The sequence below is a fragment of the Scyliorhinus torazame genome, chromosome 6 (assembly GCF_047496885.1).
Source record: "Scyliorhinus torazame isolate Kashiwa2021f chromosome 6, sScyTor2.1, whole genome shotgun sequence".
NCBI lineage: Eukaryota > Metazoa > Chordata > Chondrichthyes > Carcharhiniformes > Scyliorhinidae > Scyliorhinus > Scyliorhinus torazame.
The window spans coordinates 247,816,443-247,837,373 of record NC_092712.1 but is presented as its reverse complement, the minus strand read 5'-3'; the positions used below and the strand labels follow the sequence as shown (position 1 = coordinate 247,837,373).

The 20,931-nt window shown below is 46.4% G+C and overlaps 1 protein-coding gene across 1 annotated transcript in view; it reads right to left on the bottom strand.

Moving 5' to 3' along the window:
- Positions 1-1,331: 1,331 nt before the first annotated feature.
- LOC140425367 (reticulophagy regulator 1-like) overlaps positions 1,332-20,931 on the bottom strand; it is a 132,168-nt gene continuing 112,568 nt past the window's right edge. Inside the window, exon 7 of the mRNA XM_072509559.1 lies at positions 1,332-16,838. Within this exon, the coding sequence (XP_072365660.1) occupies positions 16,330-16,838 (509 nt within the window). The 3' untranslated portion in view covers positions 1,332-16,329. The remainder of the gene's footprint in view (positions 16,839-20,931) is intronic.

The window sequence follows — 20,931 nt, the reverse complement described above, 5'->3', positions numbered from 1 at the left end:
GCACCGGCTCTTGGAAAGAGCATCCTACCCAATGTCAACACCCCCACCCTATCCTCATAACCCAGTAACCCCACCCAACATTAAGGGCAATTTTGGACACTAAGGGGAATTTATCATGGCCAATCCACCTAACCTGCACATCTTTGGACTGTGGGAGGAAACTGGAGCACCCGGAGGAAACCCACGCACACACGTGGAGGATGTGCAGACTCCGCACAGACAGTGATCCAAGCCGGAATCGAACCTGGGACCCTGGAGCTGTGAAGCAATTGTGCTATTCACAATGCTACCGTGCTGCCCTCAAATGGCGTCCAATTAGTTGCCAGCTAGAGACAGGACATTCTCCTACATAATGGTAGAAGCCACGACCTCAGGCAGCTAACTGGCTGATAACTGTAAAATTTGGTCAGTTTCCTGGGTTAGCGGAGCAGAGCTTGTCCCTGACGTTTCAGCTGATGGGTGGAGCCACTGCCTTTGCAATATCCTCTGCCCGACATGTCAAGTTCAGCAACATTGTTCTCATGGCTTTTTCATAGTACATTTATCAAATAAATTCATAAACTCATGTATCAGACAAAATAAGGAGAATGTGCACTGTTTCTCTGTCAGTTAAAATAAGGATAGGAAGTTCAAATTTTAAAAGTTTTAAACCCAAAACTAAAATCAAATTTGCATACTTCTGGGCAATCAATTTGCTTTCAGGAGGCAGGTTGATCCTTAAGACCAAGGAGGTTGCATGCTTCCAATTTAGCATGCTTTTTATTTTTAACAAAGGTCAGCTGTGTTTCCCTGGTCTCAGCAAACCTGGCTGATAAAAGGTGGAAAGCGCTAGATCCATAATATAAATGGCACTACACAACCAACTGAGGAGGAGCGGCCCAAAGTTACCATCAACCACGTCTGCAGTCCGTCTGTCCCACTCTCCCAATCTTCACCTTCCCCATCTCCTACAATCACCAACTGCCCTGTGACTAAGCTGTTCTCCCCACCGGAATCTTGCTCTACCATCCCCCAACCCCTCACATGGACCATGATTCACACCCTCTCCACTGTGACCATATCCTGACCCCAGCCCAGGTTCCCCATCACATCTCCTTCATTGCATTCCCCTGCTGCAGATTTACCTGGATGAACAACAGTCAGTGGAAAAAAATGAAAAAAGATCATCCAGGAAACCCATACCTCAAAGTTTTCTGTCCACTGTCCCAAATGCATACTCAATAAATTTTGTGTCATTGTATTTACAAAAGAAGCTAGTTCACTATGTCAGATTAATTGATTAAAAACATGGATATGAAGCTGGGCAGAAAAAAAATGAGAATGCCATAAAATTAGAATCAAAACTAGTTATTTATAGCTGCATACACAAGACAGTACATTTTTACCATTTCATTTTCCTTAGCCAAGAATTTGTAGATCAATAAAGAATGCAAATGGTTCAAAAAAAATTAGGCAATTCTCATTGTACAACTGACACTTAATTATAGCACTGCACTGATTAATTGGAGATGGTATTGTACATAAAGTGCCTTTTATTGAATAGAGCAGTCATCAATCACAAAAAAAAAATCAACATTAGACAAGCTTTAATTATCAAATCCATAATAGTCATGTATTTGCCACTGAAATTCTTTTAGATCCTATTATTTAATAAAGTGCTGCAGGTGAAAAGTTTTCATATTTTTATGAAATATCATAAGATATTTTGTGATGTGCTCTGTTTCTGGTTATCATTCCTTTCTCCCAGGAAAAGTTATTGGTTTACATGTGGTTTGATTGACAGAAAATGCATTTTCGTAAAATATATATAAAGTGCAAAAATATACTTTTTTTTAAATGATAGTCAAAATCTACTCTTAGTCCCAGCACCCACATTTAAAGGCTAAAGATCCCACCTTTTACAAATTCTACATAAAATGACATTTAACAAATTAACAATTTTGTGACTGTAATGATTTATACACTCTTGAATAAACATGTTCTCAAAAAAGAGGAAAACAAATGTTTTTTAAAAAAACTGGATTTCCAGTTTAGTTGCAACAAAAGAGATCCAACAATTTTAATTTGTAACCAGAAACAGATTTCACAAAATCGCCCAAGGATTGGCCTAACTTGAACTTCGAACAACCCAAAACATCTTCTAAATATGAGATGTTTAAATGGCCCAAAATTAGCACTGGACGATGCATAAATGCCTAATACCAACTGCAGTGTTGATCAATGCAGAAAGGGTTCATGAAGGGAAAGACATTAAATATTCATGTGATAACAAATCTTATATTGTACTGCGATTTGAGAATTAAAGTCGGGAAGACGTGTCATTAAATCTGTCAGAAATTTCCACTTCATTGATGGAGGCTAAATCCCAAGTTTCAAGGTTTCAGACCTGATAACAGTACAATTCAATGTTTGATAACTTCTGCACTGCCTCCATTTTGTACTTTCAACAGCATTTAAGCAGAGTTATATTAAAATGCATTGGTAACAAAGTTTAAACATTGACTCAACCTTGAAAAGTCTGTATATGTGTATATGCATGCAAGTGAAGTACTGAAGAGAGAAATTTTGTGTTAAAAGCATTACTTGAATATTGCATCGTCACAGTTACCGAACTGGGATAGTAAAATAATCTAAATATACCACTGTTAAAATAAAGTTACTAATAATCATTTGAGCCTGGGTCCTACCTCTGAAAATATTTAAGCCCAGAAATTAGAGTGATATGAAAAGAATTGTTAATTCACATAGCACTCATCCACATGTCCTAAAATGCTTTACAGTAACTGCACTTCTAAAATCTAGCCACTGTTAACTTATGCAGCAACCAATATGCACACAGCCAGCCCCACAGATAGCAATGAAATAAAGGACTAATTATTCTATTTCAGTGGTGTTAGTTGAATTCTAGGATACCAGACTTTTTGTCCTACTCTTCCTCAGATATTGCCTTTTACCATCCACTTGGAAAGGAAGACCTGAAGTCTCAGCTTAACATCTCATTCGAAAAATGGTAGCTCTGATCATGCAGTATGCACTCAGTATTGCTTGCAATGAAATGCCATCCTACTTCTGCCCTGAAGTGACATATGAGATTTAATGTGTCCACATGTCTTTTTATCTGCAGACTTCTTTAAAGTGGTGTTAACCGTTTCATGATAGAAACAGCAATTGCCAGGCTGTAAAGTATTTTTGAAAGCATTGCCTCCATATCTCATAGAGACTTATAAAATTCTAACAGGACTAGACAGGGTAGATGTAGGGAAGTGTTACCAATGATGGGTGTGTCCAGAACCAGGGATCAGTCTGAGGATTCAGGGTAAACCATTTCGGACGGAGCTGAGGAGACATTTCTTCACACAGAGTGGTGAACCTGTGGAATTCATTACCACAGGAAGTAGTTGATGTTAAAACATTGAATATCTTCAAGAGGCGGCTAGATATAGCACTTGGGAAGAATGGGATCAAAAGCTATGGGGAGAAAGCAGGATTAGGCTCGTGAGTTGGATAATCAGTCATGATCGTGATGAATGGCGGAGCAGGCTCGAAGGGCCAAAAGGCCTTCTCCTGTTCCTATCTTCTATGTATCTATGAATCTTGCTACATGAATAAGGCTGGAAATTGAAGCACCACTGATTTTGAAATGGGTGGCAGACTTCATTTTGAAGTTTCAAATCACCTTTCTTTAATACTCCAGTTTAAAAAGAAAACGACACTCCACTGCAGACCAATTGTCAGCTTAAGAGGCCAGCAACTGAATTGTTCCCAGATCTATAGTTGCAAATCAATGTTATCCAATTGAATACTTCTGTATGACAAATCTAATTGAATTTTTTTTAGTTTACAGGAAAGCTCTTCACTATAGGCGTTATGTGCCTATTTGGTATTTGATAAATTGACCAGAATCAACATGGCATCTTCCTTAAAACAGAGCCAAAGAAGTAGAGAATATAAAACTTCACTTGTTCAAAACGTTTTACCAAGCGCATGCGGAGCTAACATTGGAACGGAGCTACCACCCATCGCGCCTGTGGGTCACGAACGAGGGACGGAACCATTACTTTGAGGAACCCGAGGATGCGATGGACTTCGCCAAGAGAGAAGGGCTGGTGCTGAACTGAGGACTTTTTGGACTTGTGTTAAAAAGACACAAAGCGATGTTTACACGTTTTCCTTGTGTTGTGTTTTTTTTTCCTGTTTCTCTCTTGTATTTGAGTTTTCCCTGGAAAAAGAGGGTAGTTAAGGTATTTGGTGCTGGGGGCTTTTTGTGTTCGGATCGGGGTGGTTGGAAGTGCCTATTATTTATTTTGTTTTATTCGATTTGCACTAGCATCGGGGTTTTCTTTGTTTCTTGTTTTTTTGTTTCTTTTCAGAGCAATTGTTCGAGGATGGCTGGTTTGGGGAAGTTGATGGGCGGGGGTGGGGAGGGGAGGTAATGGGTCAGAGGGAACGGAGTCGAGAGTCACCAGACTAGCTGGGTGAGCTGGTCTACGGAAGCCAGGTTGGAGAGGGGGGTATATAGCTAGTTTATGGCAGGGGTTAGGTTACAGGGTGTTGTTGCTAGGGGGGAGGAAGGGGGGATAGTTGATCTGCTGACGAGGGAGGGACTTGGGTTCGGGAACATGGAGGAGGTCGGAGGTGGGGGCTGCCAGGAGGCGGGCCAGGGGCAGTGCGGCACAGGGGCTGGGGGCGGCACCAAGAAAGGAGATGGTTGATCGGCGAGGGAGGGGGCACGGTGCCCCTCAACCAGGCTGATCATCTGGAACGTTAGAGGATTAAACGGGCCGGTGAAGAGTTCGCGCATCTGAGGGCGCTGAAGGCGGACGTAATAATGCTTCAGGAGACCCACCTGAAAGTAGCTGACCAGGTCAGATTGAGGAAGGGCTGGATCAGCCAGGTCTTCCACTTAGGGCTGGACACTAAAACCACGGGGGTCGCGATTTTGGTCAACAAACGGGTGCAATTCGAGGTGGGCAGCACAATCTCGGATGGGGGAGGCAGATTTGTCATGGTGAGCGGCAAGCTTGAGGGGATGAGGGTAGTTTTGGTCAATGTATATGCCCCAAACTGGGATGATGTGGATTTTATTAAGAGACTGCTGGGGAAGATACCTGACCTGGACTCGCACAGGCTGATTATGGGAGGGGATTTTAACACAGTCCTTTACTCCGGCCTAGACTGGTCATTTTCAAAAACGGGTAAGATGCAGGCAATGGCAAAAGAACTGAGGGGGTTTATGGAGCAAATGGGGGGGGGGGCTGATCCATGGAGGGCTAGTTGGCCGACGGGGAGGGAGTTTTCATTCTATTCACATGTTCATAAGGTGTATTCATGAATTGATTTTTTCATCATGAGCAAGGATTTGCTGGCGGGGCTGACAGAATATTCGGCGATCGCTATTTTGGACCATGCTCCACACTGGGTTGATCTTCAGATCTGCAAGGAAAGTTTTCAGCGCCCTCAATGGAGGCTAGAGGTCGGTTTGTTGGCGGACGAAGCAGTGTGTGAGAGGGTGAGGAAATGTATGCAAAACTACCTGCAGGCCAATGACCCAGGGGAAGTCTCAGCTGCGGTGCTTTGGGAGGCGCTGAAGGCAGTGGTGAGAGGGGAGCGGATTTTGATTAGACGACATCGGGACAGGGCAGAAACAGACCGACTGGTAAAGGAGATCTTACAGATAGACAGGAGATATGCAGAGACCCCGAGGGCAGAGGTATGAAGGGAACGACGAAGGCTACAGACTGAGTTTGGGGTGGTGTCCACAGGTAAGGCCGTGGAGCAGCTTAGGAAGGCGAGAGGTGCGATTTATGAGCACAGGGAGAAAGCCAGTAGAATGCTGGCACAGCAACTGAGGAAGAGGGAGGCGGCCAGGGAAATAGGGAAGGTCGACAGGGGGGAAAACATGGTAGGGGATACGGCAGCGCTGAACAAGGTGTTCAGGGACTTCTATAGTAAGCTTTACACCTCGGAACCCCCTCCGGGGCTGGAGGGGTGAGGCGCTTTCTGGATGGACTGACCTTCCCAAAAGTGGGCAGGAGATTGGTAGACGGGTTGGGGCCCCGATCAGGACCGAAGAAATATTGGGGGTTATGAGGACCATAAAGTCCTGGGGCTGGATGGGTATCCAACGGAGTTTTACAAAACGTTCTCCGAGATAGTGGGGCTTGTTAGAGTTTTCAATGAGGCAAGAGACAGAGGGGTGTTGCCCCCGACGATGTCACAGGCCACCATCTCCCTGATATTGAAACGGGACAAAGACCCTGACGCATGTGGGTCCTTTGGGCCGATCTCTCTGCTCAACGTAGATGCGAAAATACTGGCCAAGCTCTTGGCGGCTAGGATTGAGGATGTTGTGCCGGACGTTATTATGGAAGACCAAACCGGGTTCATCAAGGGCAGGCAGCTGGTGGCCAACCTAAGAAGGCTGCTGAATGTGATCATGATGCCCCCGGAGAGTAGGGAGGTAGAGGTAGGCAATGGATGTCGAGAAGGCTTTCGACCGGGTTGAGTGGGACTATTTATGGGAGGTGTTGGGACGGTTCGGGAAGAGCTTTATCGACTGGGTCAGACTGTTGTACCAGGCTCCGGAGGCGAGTGTAAGGACGAATAGGACGACATCTCACTATTTTAGACTGTACCGAGGGGCAAGGCAGGGGGTCCCCTCTCCCCACTGCTGTTTGCGCTAGCAACAGAGCCGCTGGCAATTGTCCTGAGAGCTTCTAGGAGTTGGAAGGGGCTGGTAAGGGGGGGGGGGGGGGGGAACACAAGAGTTTCATTGTACGCAGGCGACCTGCTCTTACACATCACGGATCCAGTGGCTGGGATGGATGAAATCATGGGAATCCTGAAGGAATTCGGCCAGTTCTCGGGATACAAACTGAACATGGCAGAGTGAGTTGTTTGTAGTCCAGGAGGGTCGGTTGAGGGGGCTGCCGTTCAGGCTAGTAGGGGACAGTTTTAGATACTTAGGGATACAGGTGGCGCGGGACTGGGGCCGGTTGCACAAGTTGAACTTATCTCGGTTGGTGGAGCAAATGAGGGCTGAGTTCCGGAGGTGGGATGCGCTCCCACTGACATTAGCGGGGAGAGTGCAGACGGTTAAAATGACGATCCTCCCGAGATTCCTGTTCGTCTTCCAGTGTCTCCCCATTTTCATTCTTTTTTCCAGAAAGTCAATAAAATGATTATGGGATTTGTGTGGGCGGGAAAGGGTGATGCTCGAGAGGAATCAAGAGGAAGGGGGGCTGGCGCTGCCAAACTTTAGTAACTGCTACTGGGTGGCCAATATAGCTATGATAAGGAAGTGGATGGTGGATGCGGGGTCGGTTTGGGGGCGAATGGAGGCCGCTTTGTGCAGGAGCACCAGCTTGGCAGCCCTGGTTACGGCGCCCCTGCCGCTCCCGCCGGCACAGTACTCCACCAGCCCTATAGTGGTGGCGACTTTGCGGATCTGGGGCCAATGGAGAAGGCGCATGGGGGGGACGAGAGCATCGGTTTGGTCCCCAATCTGCGACAATCACCGGTTTGCCCCGGGGAATATGGACGGTGGGTTCCGACCATGGCAGAGGGCTGGGATTGAGAGGATGGGGGATCTGTTCTTGGAAGGGAGGTTCCCGAGCATGTGGACATTAGAGGAGAAATTTGGGCTGGCGAGAGGGAATAAGTTCAGGTACTTGCAGGTGCGGGACTTTCTGCGCAGACAGATTCCATCCTTCCCACGCCTGCCACTTAGGGGGATCCAGGACAGGGTAGTGTCCAGTGGATGGGTGGGGGAGGGGAGGGTCTCGGATATATATAAAGAACTTATGGGAGCAGAGGAGACACAGATCGAGGAGCTGAAGCTTAAGTGGGAAGAGGAGCTAGGGGGTGAGATGGAAGAGGGCTTACGGGCGGAGACGTTGAGTAGGGTAAACACGACCGCAACATGCGCTAGGCTCAGCCTGATTCAATTCAAAGCCATCCACCGGGCCCATACGACAGTGGCACAGATGAGTAAATTTTTTGGATTAGAGGACAGGTGCACCAGATGTTCGGGAGGACCAGCAAACCATGTCCACATGTTCTGGGCATGTCCAAAACTCAGGGGGTACTGGCAGGGATTCGGGGACATAATGTCCCAGGTACTGAAAACAAGGGTGGTGATGAGTCCAGTGGTGGCTATTTTGGGGGTTTCGGAGGACCCGAGAGTCCAAGAGGAGAGGCTGACGTTTTGGCCTTTGATTCTCTGGTAGCCCGGCAACGATTTCTGTTGGCAGAGGCCTGGCTATCGGATATGGCGAGCTTTCTCGGTCTGGAGAAAGTTAAGTTCGCTCTGAGAGGGTCACTGTCAGGGTTCGCCCGGAGGTGGGAACCATTTATCGACTTCTTCGCGGAAAATTAATCGTCAGTAGTTGGGGGTGGGGGGGGTAGTTAGGGTAACGTAGATTAGGGGGGTAGTTAGGCTGGTCCTTGTAGGAGGGGAGCGGTTTTCTTGCACTATATTGATTGTTCTTTGCACACTGTTTTATATTGTTGCTGTTTACTATGCCAAAATGTCTTAATATAATTGTTTATGAAATTTTTAAAAATTCTTAGTTTAAAATAAAAGGTACATATTTACATTTTAAGTATTCTCTAAGGCGCTGCTTAAAGTGGGATTAACCAGGGTGAAGAAAGACAGAAAGATTGATATCTTAGTTATTGTTAGTGTGTGTCCTTGACACAAGGGACATTATTAAGTACAGACACAATGGCATCTTAAATAAGTTTGCATTAACTACAAATTTCAGAACATAGCTTAAATTATACAATCCATCCAACCAACATGAAATGAATTTAACACAGCAACTAGACTGGTTGCTGTGGGTTTCACTGATGCACAAATTGTAATTTAGTTCCAACCTCAAGTTTACTTAATTATTTTCAGAGTCAGTCCCATTAACTAATGAAATTATGTGATGTTTGTGAAATGTATAATTTTAAAGTGTTGCAATTCAAAACAAAAAATGTAAAATCAAAGTTAATTTGTAATGTTATTTAAACTGATTGGCTGTTGCGGGGAGTGATTTGCCTCAGGTGCAGTCACTGCGACTAGAAGGAGCTCTCAGTGAGGATAGACTGCGGGGACAAGTTGAGGCAAGTATCCTGCAGAGGGCGGCAGAGCGGCGACGCAGATTGGCTGTTGCGGGGAGTGAATTGTGGAAAGCTGCTGTTGGGTGAGTTTCTAGAACTAATATATTTCAGGCAGTGGCTAAACCCAAGATACTACACAGGTAGTGTCTCCCACCCCCATCCTCCTCCTCTAACCAAAAAAGTGGTGAGTTGGTGAGGTAAGCTTTTCTTTCCTTTTCCTCTCTCCACCCTCCCACCACCTCTAACCTGCCGGGAGTGTGAAAATCAGGTACGCTTTTTTTTCTCTCGCTGTAATTGTCAAGTGTATAAATGGAAGGGATGGCAGAGAGAGCAGTGCAATGTTCCTCCTGCAGGATGTTCGAGGTGAGGGACACCGTCAGTGGCCCTGAGTTCACCTGCAGGAAGTGCACCCATCTACAGCCCCTCAAAGACCGTGTTAGGGAACTGGAGCTGGAGCTGGATGAACTGAGGATCATTCGGGAGGCAGAGTCGGTTATAGATAGATGCTACAGGGACGTAGTTACTCTTAAAAATGGAGTTAGCTGGGTGACATTTAAAAGGAGGGGAAGAAGCAGTCAGTGCAGGGATCTCCTGCGGGGAACCTACCAGAGGTAAGCCACGGTGACCAGGTCTCTGGCACTGAGTCTGTCCCTGTGGCTCAGAAGGGAAGGGGGGAGAGCAGGAGAGCATTAGTTATTGGAGACTCTATAGTTAGAGGTTCAGATAGGTGGTTCTGTGGCAACGATAGAGGCTCACGGTTGGTGTATTGCCTCCCGGGTGCCAAGGTCTGTGACGTCTCTGATCGTGTTTTCAGGATCCTGAAGTGAAGGGGGAGCAGCCACAAATCGTGGTACACATCGGTACCAACGACATAGGTAGGAAAAGGGACGGGGATGTAAAACACAAATTCAGGGAGCTAGGATGGAAGCTGAGAGCCAGGACAGACCGTGTTATCATCTCTGGTTTGCTGCCAGTGCCACGTGCTAGCGAGGTGAGGAACAGGGAGAGAGTGCAGTTAAACACGTGGCTACAGGAATGGTGTAGGAGGGAGGGTTTCAGTTACTTGGATAATTGGAGCACATTCTGGGGAAGGTGGGACCTGTACAAAGAGGACGGGTTACACCTGAACCAGAGGGGCACAATATCCTGGGAGGGAAATTTGCTACAGCTCTTTGGGGGGGGTTTAAACTAATTTGGCAGGGGGATGGGAAACTAATTTGTAGTCCAGGAGATAGCGTTGCTGGGGTTCAGGAAGTTGAGGGTAGTGCAGTACTGAGGAAGGTACCAAGGTCGCAAGAGTGGACCTGCAGGCATGATGGTGGTTTGAAGTGGGTCTACTTCAATGCGAGGAGCATCAGGAATAAGGTTGGTGAGCTTGAAGCATGGATTGGTACCTGGGACGACGATATTGTGGCCATTACGGAGATGTGGATAGAACAGGGGCAGGAATGGTTGTTGGAGGTTCCGGGGTTTAGATGTTTCAGTAAGGTTAGGGAAGGTGGTAAAAGAGGTGGAGGAGTATCATTGTTAATCAAGCAGAGTATAATGGCTGCAGAAAGGCAGTTTGAGGAGGATCTGTCTACTGAGGGAGTGTGGGCTGAAGTCAGAAATAAGAAAGGAGCGGTCACTTTGTTAGGAGTTTTCTGTAGGCCCCCAAACAGTAACAGAGATGTGGTGGAAAAGATTGCAATGCAGATTTTGGATAGGTGCGGTAGTCACAGGGTAGTTGTCATGAGTGACTTTAACTTTCCAAATATTGATTGGAACCTCTAATTTGAATAGTTTGGATGGGGCTGTTTTTATCCATTGTGTGCAGGAGGCTTTCCTCACACAATATGTGGATAGACCGACAAGAGGCGGGGCTACATTGGATTTGGTATTGGATAATGAACCGGGCCAAGTGTTAGATTTGGTTGTGGGAGAGCACTTTGGAGATAGTGACCACAATTCGGTGACTATCACTATAGCAATGGAGAGGGATAGGAACATACGGCAGGGCAAGGTTTATAACTGGGGGAAGGGTAGTTACAATGCGATTAGGCAAGAATTGGGGAGCATATGATGGAAACAGGAACTGTCAGGGATAGGAACAATTGAGATGTGGAACTTGTTCAAGGAGCAAAGACGGCGTGTCCTTGATATGTATGTCCCTGTCAGGCAGGGAGGAAATGGTCGAGTGAGGGAACCATGGTTTACAAAAGAGGTTGAATGTCTTGTCAAGAGGAAGAAGGAGGCTTATGTAAGGATGAGAAAACAAGGTTCAGTTAAGGCACTTGAGGGATACAAGATAGCCAGGAAGGAGCTCAAGAAAGAGCTTAGGAGAGCTAGGAGGGGGCATGAGAAGTCCTTGGCAAGCAGGATCAAGGAAAACCCCAAGGTTTTTTACACTTATGTGAGGAATAATAGAATGACTAAGGTGAAGTTAGGGCCAGTCAAGGACAGTAGTGGAACGTGTGCATGGAGTCTGAAGATATAGGAGGCCCTAAATGAATACTTTTCTTCAGTGTTCACAAAGGAGAGGGGCCATGTTGTTGAGGAGGATAGTGCGATACAGGCTGGTAGGCTGGAGGAGGTAGATATTTGGAAGGAAGATGTGTTAGAAATTTTGAGAAGCCTGAGGATAGATAAGTCCCCTGGGCCTGATGAGATATATCCTTGAATTCTTTGGGCGGCGAGGGATGAGTTTCCAGAGCCGTTGATCTTTATGTCCTCTGTCTACAGGAATAGAGCCAGAAGACTGGAGAGAGGCGAATGCTGTCCCCTTGTTCAAGAAAGGGAATAGGTATAACCCTGGGAATTATAGGCCGGTTAGTCTCACTTCAGTCATAGGTAAACTATTGGAAAGGGTCCTGAGGGATAGGATTTATGATCATTTGGAAAGATTTTGTACAGTGTGTGCAGGAGGGTTTCCTGACACAATATGTTGACAGGCCAACAAGAGGCGAGGCCACGTTGGATTTGGTTTTGGGTAATGAACCAGGCCAGGTGTTAGATTTGGAGGTAGGAGAGCACTTTGGGGACAGTGACCACAATTCGGTGACGTTTACGTTAATGATGGAAAGGGATAAGTATACACCGCAGGGCAAGAGTTATAGCTGGGGGAAGGGCAATTATGATGCCATTAGACGTGACTTGGGGGGGGGGGGGGTAGGGTGGAGAGGTAGGTTGCAAGTGTTGGGCACACTGGATAAGTGGAGCTTGTTCAAGGATCAGCTACTGCGTGTTCTTGATAAGTATGTACTGGTCAGGCAGGGAGGAAGGCGTAGAGCGAGGGAACCATGGTTTACCAAAGAAGTGGAATCTCTTGTTGAGGAAGAAGGAGGCCTATGTGAAGATGAGGTGTGAAGTTTCAGTTGGGGCGATGGATAGTTACAAGGTAGCGAGGAAGGATCTAAAGAGAGAGCTAAGACGAGCAAGGAGGGGACATGAGAAGTATTTGGCAGGTAGGATCAAGGAAAATCCAAAAGCTTTCTATAGGTATGTCAGGAATAAGCGAATGACTAGGGAAAGAGTAGGACCAGTCAAGGACAGGGATGGGAAGTTGTGTGTGGAGTCTGAAGAGATAGGCGAGATACTAAATTAATATTTTTTGTCAGTATTCACTCAGGAAAAAGATAATGTTGTGGAGGAGAATGCTGAGACCCAGGCTATTAGAATAGCTGGCATTGAGGTATGGAGGGAAGAGGTGTTGGCAATTCTGGACAGGCTGAAAATAGATAAGTCCCCAGGGCCTGATGGGATTTATCCTAGGATTCTCTGGGAGGCCAGGGAAGAGATTGCTGGACCTTTGGCTTTGATTTTTATGTCATCATTGGCTACGGGAATAGTGCCAGAGGACTGGAGGACAGCAAATGTGGTCCCTTTGTTCAAAAAGGGGAGCAGAGACAACCCTGGCAACTATAGACCGGTGAGCCTCACGTCTGTAGTGGGTAAAGTCTTGGAGGGGATTATAAGAGACAGGATTTATAATCATCTAGATAGGAATAATATGATCAGGGATAGTCAGCATGGCTTTGTGAAGGGTAGGTCATGCCTCACAAATCTTATTGAGTTCTTTGAGAAGGTGACTGAACAGGTAGACGAGGGTAGAGCAGTTGATGTGGTGTATATGGTTTTCAGTAAAGCGTTTGATAAGGTTCCCCACGGTAGGCTATTGCAGAAAATACGGAGGCTGGGGATTGAGGGTGATTTAGAGATGTGGATCAGAAATTGGCTAGCTGAAAGAAGACAGAGGGTGGTGGTTGATGGGAAATGTTCAGAATGGAGTTCAGTTACAAGTGGCGTACCGCAAGGATCTGTTCTGGGGCCGTTGCTGTTTGTCATTTTTATCAATGACCTAGAGGAAGGCGCAGAAGGGTGGGTGAGTAAATTTGCAGACGATACCAAAGTCGGTGGTGTTGTCGACAGTGTGGAAGGATGTAGCAGGTTACAGAGGGATATAGATAAGCTGAAGAGCTGGGCTGAGAGGTGGCAAATGGAGTTTAATGTAGAGAAGTGTGAGGTCATTCACTTTGGAAGGAATAACAGGAATGCGGAATATTTGGCTAATGGTAAAGTTCTTGGAAGTGTGGATGAGCAGGGGGATCTAGGTGTCCATGTACATAGATCCCTGAAAGTTGCCACCCAGGTTGATAGGGTTGTGAAGAAGGCCTATGGAGTGTTGGCCTTTATTGGTAGAGGGATTGAGTTCCGGAGTCAGGTCATGTTGCAGCTGTACAAAACTCTGGTACGGCCGCATTTGGAGTATTGCATACAGTTCTGGTCACCGCATTATAGGAAGGACGTGGAGGCTTTGGAGCGGGTGCAGAGGAGATTTACCAGGATGGACTTGAGGTTGTTTTCGTTGGAGAGAAGAAGGTTAAGAGGAGACTTAATAGAGGCATACAAAATGATCAGGGGGTTAGATAGGGTGGACAGTGAGAGCCTTCTCCCGCGGATGGAAATGGCTGGCACGAGGGGACATAGCTTTAAACTGAGGGGTAATAGATATAGGACAGAGGTCAGAGGTAGGTTCTTTACGCCAAGAATAGTGAGGCCGTGGAATGCCCTACCTGCAACAGTAGTGAACTCGCCAACATTGAGGGCATTTAAAAGTTTATTGGATAAACATATGGATGATAATGGCATAGTGTAGGTTAGATGGCTTTTGTTTCGGTGCAACATCGTGGGCCGAAGGGCCTGTACTGTGCTGTATCGTTCTATGTTCTATGATACAGCTTAATCCAGTATAGTCAGCACGGATTTGTGAGGGGTAAGTCTTGCCTCACAAGTTTGATTGTATTCTTTGAGGAGGTAACTAAGTACATAGATGAAGGTAGAGCAGTTGATGGCATATACATGGATTTTCGTAAGTCGTTTGATAAGTTGCCCCACGGTCGGCTCATGCAGAAAGTAAGGGGGCATGGCATAGAGGGAAATTTGGCTGATTGGATCAGTAACTGGCTATCACACAGAAGACAGAGGGTGGTGGTAGATGGTAAATTTTCATTCTGGAGCCCAGTCACCAGCGGTGTACCACAGGGATCAGTGCTGGGTCCTCTGCTATTTGTGATTTTTATCAATGACTTGGATAATGGAGTTGAAGGTTGGGTTAGTAAATTTGCTGATGACACCAAGATTGGTGGAGTAGTGGATAATGTGGAGGGCTGTTGTAGGATGAGACATTGATAGGATGCAGATCTGGGCTGAAAAGTGGCAGATGGAGTTTAACCCTGATAAGTGTGAGGTGATTAATTTTGGTCGGACAAACTTGAATGCGGGTTACAGGGTTAATGGCAGGGTTCTGAAGAATGTGGAGGAGCAGAGAGATCTCGGAGTTCATGTCCATAGATCTCTGAAAGTTGCCACCCAAGTGGATAAAGCCGTGAAGAAAGCCTGTAGTGTGTTAGCATTTATTAACTGGGGGATTGAGTTTAAGAGCCATGAGGTTATGCTGCAACTGTACAAGACCTTGGTTAGACCTCTTTTGAAGTATTGTGTGCAGTTCTGGTCACCTCATTATAGGAAGGATGTGGAAGCGTTGGAAAGTGTGCAAAGGAGATTTACCAGGATGCTGCCTGGATTGGAGGGTAGGTCTTATGAGGAAAGGTTGAGGGAGCTAGGGCTTTTCTCATTGGAGCGAAGGAGGATGAGAGGTGACTTAATTGAGGTGTATAAGATGATGAGAGGGATAGAGTGGACGTTCAGCGACTTTTTCCTTGAGTGGTTGTAGCTGTTACAAGAGAGCATAACTATAAGGTTCATGGTGGAAGATATAGGAGGGATGTCAGAGAGTCCTTTACTCAGAGAGTGGTTGGGGCGTGGAACGCACTCCCAGCTATGGTAGTGGAGTTGGACACTTTAGGAACTTTCAAGCGGTTATTGGATAGACATATGGAGTGCACTAGAATGATTGGGAGTAGGTTGATTTGATCTTAGTTTCAGACTAGTTCGGCACAACATCGTGGGCCGAAGGGCCTGTACTGTGCTCTTCAGTTCTATGTTCTAAAACTGAGTTTTAATTTTTTTTCACCTTAAATCTGCAGTTCAATAAGGTAGAAAGTGCAGTGAAGATTGGTTTCATGTATTTAAAACAGTACAAGCATGGATAAATAATTTCAATTGTGTAACATGTCTCTACTAGACTTTCTTTGAACATTCTACTTGAACATATGAGGAAAAGATGCTTCATGTTGGACTAGATTTTATAAAATATCTAAAATACTGCAAATATTTTTTAAATGGGTACTTTACTTCCTTAGCAGTCCAATTTGCTGCCAGGTCCAGGGAGAAGCTGATTACTGATTGTCAGGTTCTGCGCACAAATCTTTAAAAAATGTTTGTTAAATATCTGACTTTAAATTTTGGCAATACATGTCAGTTAAAATATTTTAAAGCTAATTGTTAACAACTCAGATTAACAAGACAGAATTAGTTTCCATGCTGTTATTTCAAGGCATAAAGATTATAGTCAGACAACACACACACGATAGGTGGCCCATTATACCAAGTAACACAAATCAAATCCGTTCCTTCAATAACTAGATTAAACGTTGAAAGGTGCAGTTCTAGTTCACTTTTTTCATTCTTTCTTTGCTGCACTTTGTTCGATATTCACACGATCATGTTTATGAGGTTTGGTTTTTTTGGGGGGAACAACTGTAGTAAATAAGCTTGTAGCTTGTGTTTGTTTAGTTGTTCACATGTGGTCTGTATGTTTATTCTCCAGCCCTGAAAGAAGGCTTAATGACCTCCGAGTAGGTTTGAGAGAAAGCCTGACTTGTCATCTTTGCCTTTTTGATTTGCTGCCTGGCCCTGTTCCAGTCCTAATTCACTCTCAATTTGTTCCAACTCAGACTCATCAAGCAACTCAAAGTCATCAGCCTCTTCCGTGTCAGTCTCTTCACTTGAGTTAAGCTGCGGAAGCATGGTCGGGTTGGTTTCTAGGGCCTGCAACTGGTCTTTCACAGCAGATGACACTGCAGCAGCAATGACATCAGTTGCCATAGTGCTGATCAGGTTGAAGCTCTGCTCATTGGACAGGTTTAGGGACAGTCCAGTAATAGCAGTTCCTGTGCTTATGCCCTCCTGATGTGAACCTGGTTCATTAGGTTCTAGAGTGGGAATTGGAGGCATAGGGATGCCAATGCTCGAGTCATCATCATCATCTGTTGTTCCCTTATTATCTATTGAAGGGAATTCTGGAAGATCTCTGGCAAATGTTTCCTCATGATCACTTGGACGATCTAGATCTAATTTAAAGATTAAAACATGGGAGAATTAAAAAAATACAAATACCATTAAACTATTTGTAGGCAATTAAAGATGGGCAGAAATGCTGGCCTTGCCAGTAATGCTTCCATCCCATGAAAGAATAAAAAAAACATTTAATCACATTGTTGTTGAAGCTTATTTGAAGAGGAGAAACCAAACTTTCTTTAAGCATAGTAAACCAAGTTTAAAATTCAATCACCAAAATGTCAGTATGAAAGGAGCGATAGCACAGTGGTTCGCACTGTTGCTTCACAGCTCCAGGGTCCCAGGTTCCATCTCGGCTTGGGTCACTCTCCGGGTGCTCCGGTTTCCTCCCACAGTCCAAAGATATGCAGGTTCGGTGGATTGGCCATGTTAAATTGCCCGAAATGTCCAAAAAAGATCAGGTGGGGTGACTGGGATAGGGTGGAGGACTGGGCTTGGATGGGGTGCATTTTCCAAGGGCTGTTGTGCACTCGATGGACCGAATGGCCTCATCTGCACAGTAAATTCTATGAAATAACTATTTAAAATTAAATAATTCAATGATAGAAAAAAGTGAATGGCCTGAATTTTACTCTCCTGTGCACCTGAAGTCAGCATGGGTGGGATAGGATGTGAAACGTGCTCCCACCAGAGATTGCATTGTTAATGTAATATTAAACCTCACCCAGGGTTCAACACATCTGCTGGTTGGGTCTCTTGATTGGCAGGGGCAGGAGCACGTCAGACACCGGGTCCAATGAGGACCCAGCAGGGATGTTTGAAACCAGAGGATACAGCTCCCTGACGGCTGTCAGGAGTTTTGGGGGAGGTTGAGGGTGGTGTGGCTTAGGAGCAATAACGTTCCTGCTGCCCAGTAACATCCAGTGGCAGGAGGTCATGGTAGGTGGGAGAGAAAGTTGGGTGAGGTAAGTATACCCCGTTTCCCTGGTGCATGAGGTTAGTGACAGGCGCTACATCCTGATGCCCAGGGACAGTAAGAGATGGCTGCCTCACCTGACTAAGGTGGCCTAGACTGAGGTAGCAGCTGAAGTCAGTGGGCACAATGCTCTGTCCCTTACCTGGCTTTGGTGTCGTAAAAGGTTCAACAAATTTCTGCAGTTGGCAAGGGTAAGTGCAAAGATGGTATGGACCTTTGCGGAGAGGTGTTGTCTTGTGTCCATTCCACTGTGCGCTCAGTGTGCATGTCAACTGGCACTGAAGCCTGCTCTGCCAAGGCTGAACTGTCAGCACAATAGGGCACACTGCAATGGAGGAGGTAGGAGTGTCACTGTGAAATGGCCGCTTAATGCCAAGGTGGGGGGAGGGGGCCTTTGGAATGGCCTTCAAGGAAGGTGTAGAACACTAATGAGCCTTTCTATTGCTCCCTGTCAGGAGAAGATAAATTACAATAATGTAGAGTGCTACTGAACTGATGATGGAGTCCCCAATCTGCTGGTCCTGACTTGGAGTGAGAGTTATGCCCTGGAGTTGGATTGTCACAAGCCAGCTCGCTTCCCCAGTAATGGCAAGATGGTGGTCTTAATGAAGACAAGTTCCAGATGCATGTGCTCGGCTAAGGGCGAGTTTGCGGGCTCTCTCATCATCTCTGCACTGTCTCAGCAGGGCACCTAATAGGGATAGTAACAATGATGTCCATCAGGCAGCGGATGCTACATGTCCAGCAAGATATGTGGGAGATCTGGTGGAGATCCATAAGGTTCTGCATGCTATCGCTTACGTCATTGAGGAGTCCATGCAGAACATGAGCACTGTGTTGACCTTGAGCACCAAGCACAGGTCCTCCTCCATTGCGAGTGAGGTGACTCTCATGGATAGGCTGCTTCAGGGGTTACACTCAGACCTGCAAGTCAGCACACTGGCTGTGACCTCTGCCAGTGCGAGAGATGGGTAAGGCAGCTTTTTTTTCCTGCTAGATACCCATCCATCAATGGTGAGCAGTGAGGTGCAAACTCTAGCACGCTGGTAGACAGACTGCCCGTCGTCTCTGTGGGCTCCTCTCGGGGCACTTCAGACGAGGACAGCAGCACCACCACTCCTCTGCCAGTGGCTGCTACATCTGACAATGCCGGAATATCGGAGGAGTGCCCAGCCATGAGGCTTGATGCACCTGAGCTAACTCAGGCAGGCGCCAGTAGCCAGAGGACACCCGCCAAGGTCAGCATGACCAGCAAAATCAGCAGGCTGCCTCCAATGCCGCTGCAGGTCAGGTGAATTGGCCATGATAAATTAGCCCTTGGTGTTCAAAAGGTTAGGATACAGGGATAGTGTGGGAGCGTGGGCCTAGGTAGAGTGTTCTTTCAGAGGGTGGGTGCAGATTTGATGGGCTGAATGGCCTCTGCACTGCACTGTAGGGATTCTATGAGGACAGATTCTGGAAGTATGTGCCTGTTATCCAGGGAGCTCACATGATTAATACATCCTGTGGTACTTCCGGTACCAAGGCTGTTTGTGGCTCTTGTAAGATTGGATGGATGGCTCCTGGGTGACGAGGGCTATCTTTCCTTTGTAAAGGTGACTAATGACCCCATTCCGTCACTCAAGAACTGAGGCAGAGGAGAGATATCCAGGAGTCTTGGATATACAACAGCAGTGGTGGAAAGGACTATTGGGCTGCTCAAGATGTGTTTCCAATGCCTCGACCGATCCGGGGGATCATTACAATATCTGCCAGGACGTATCTCCCTCAAAGTAGTTGTATGCTGTGCCCTGCAAAATCTACCTCTGACAAAGGGGACCCAGTGGGTGCTGACGAGAGCGAGGCAGGACCACTTGCCATGGAGGATGACTCATTGATGGGTCTAAAGATAAGCCTGGGATCGCACACGATGAGGACTCTGAGGCAGACAATGAGAACATTCAAGAGGGCAGAGGAACAAGAGAAGTTTTAACATAGAACATACATACATACAGTGCAGAAGGAGGCCATTCGGCCCATCGAGTCTGCACTGACCCACCTAAGCTTCCACACCATCCCTGCAACCCAATAACCCCTCCTAACCTTTTTTGGTCTCGAAGGGCAATTTATCATGGCCAATCCACCTAACCTGTACGTCTTTGGAAGGTGGGAGGAAACCGGAGCACCCGGAGGAAACCCACGAACACACGGGGAGAAGGTGCAGATTCCACACAGACAGTGAGCCAGCGGGGAATCGAACCTGGGACCCTGGCGCTGTGAAGCAACAGTGCTACCCACTTGTCTTACCGTGCTGCCCTTTTGATTCAGGGAACCTTCAGCTGGACATTTGAGGCATGTAAGCCCATTCAATCCAATCACAATGTCTCACTTGTAACAGAACTTTACTTAAGAACAAACAAAGAACAACAAAGAAATGTACAGCACAGAAACAGGCACTTTGGCCCTCCAAGCCCGTGCACGACCATGCTGCCCGACTAAACTACAATCTTCTACACTTCCTGGGTCCGTATCCCTCTATTCCCATCGTATTCATGTATTTGTCAAGATGCCCCTTAAACGTCACTATCGTCCCTGCTTCCACCACCTCCTCCGGTAGCGAGTTCCAGGCATCCACTACCCTCTGCGTAAAAAACTTGCCTCGTACATCTACTCTAAACCTTGCCCCTCTCACCTTAAACCTATGCCCCCTAGTAATTGACCCCTCTACCCTGGGGAAAAGCCTCTGACTATCCACTCTGTCTATGCCCCTCATAATTTTGTAGACCTCTATCAGGTCTCCCCTCAACCTCCTTCGTTCCAGTGAGAACAAACCGAGTTTATTCAACCGCTCCTCATAGCTAATGCCCTCCATACCAGGCAACATTCTGGTAAATCTCTTCTGCACCCTCTCTAAAGCCTCCACATCCTTCTGGTAGTGTGGCGACCAGAATTGAACACTATACTCCAAGTGTGGCCTAACTAAGGTTCAATACAGCTGCAACATGACTTGCCAATTCTTATACTCAATGCCCCGGCCAATGAAGGCAAGCATGCCGTATGCCTTCTTGACTACCTTCTCCACCTGTGTTGCCCCTTTCAATGACCTGTACTCCTAGATCTCTTTGACTTTCAATACTCTTGAGGGTTCTACCATTCACTGTATATTCCCTACCTGCATTAGACCTTCCAAA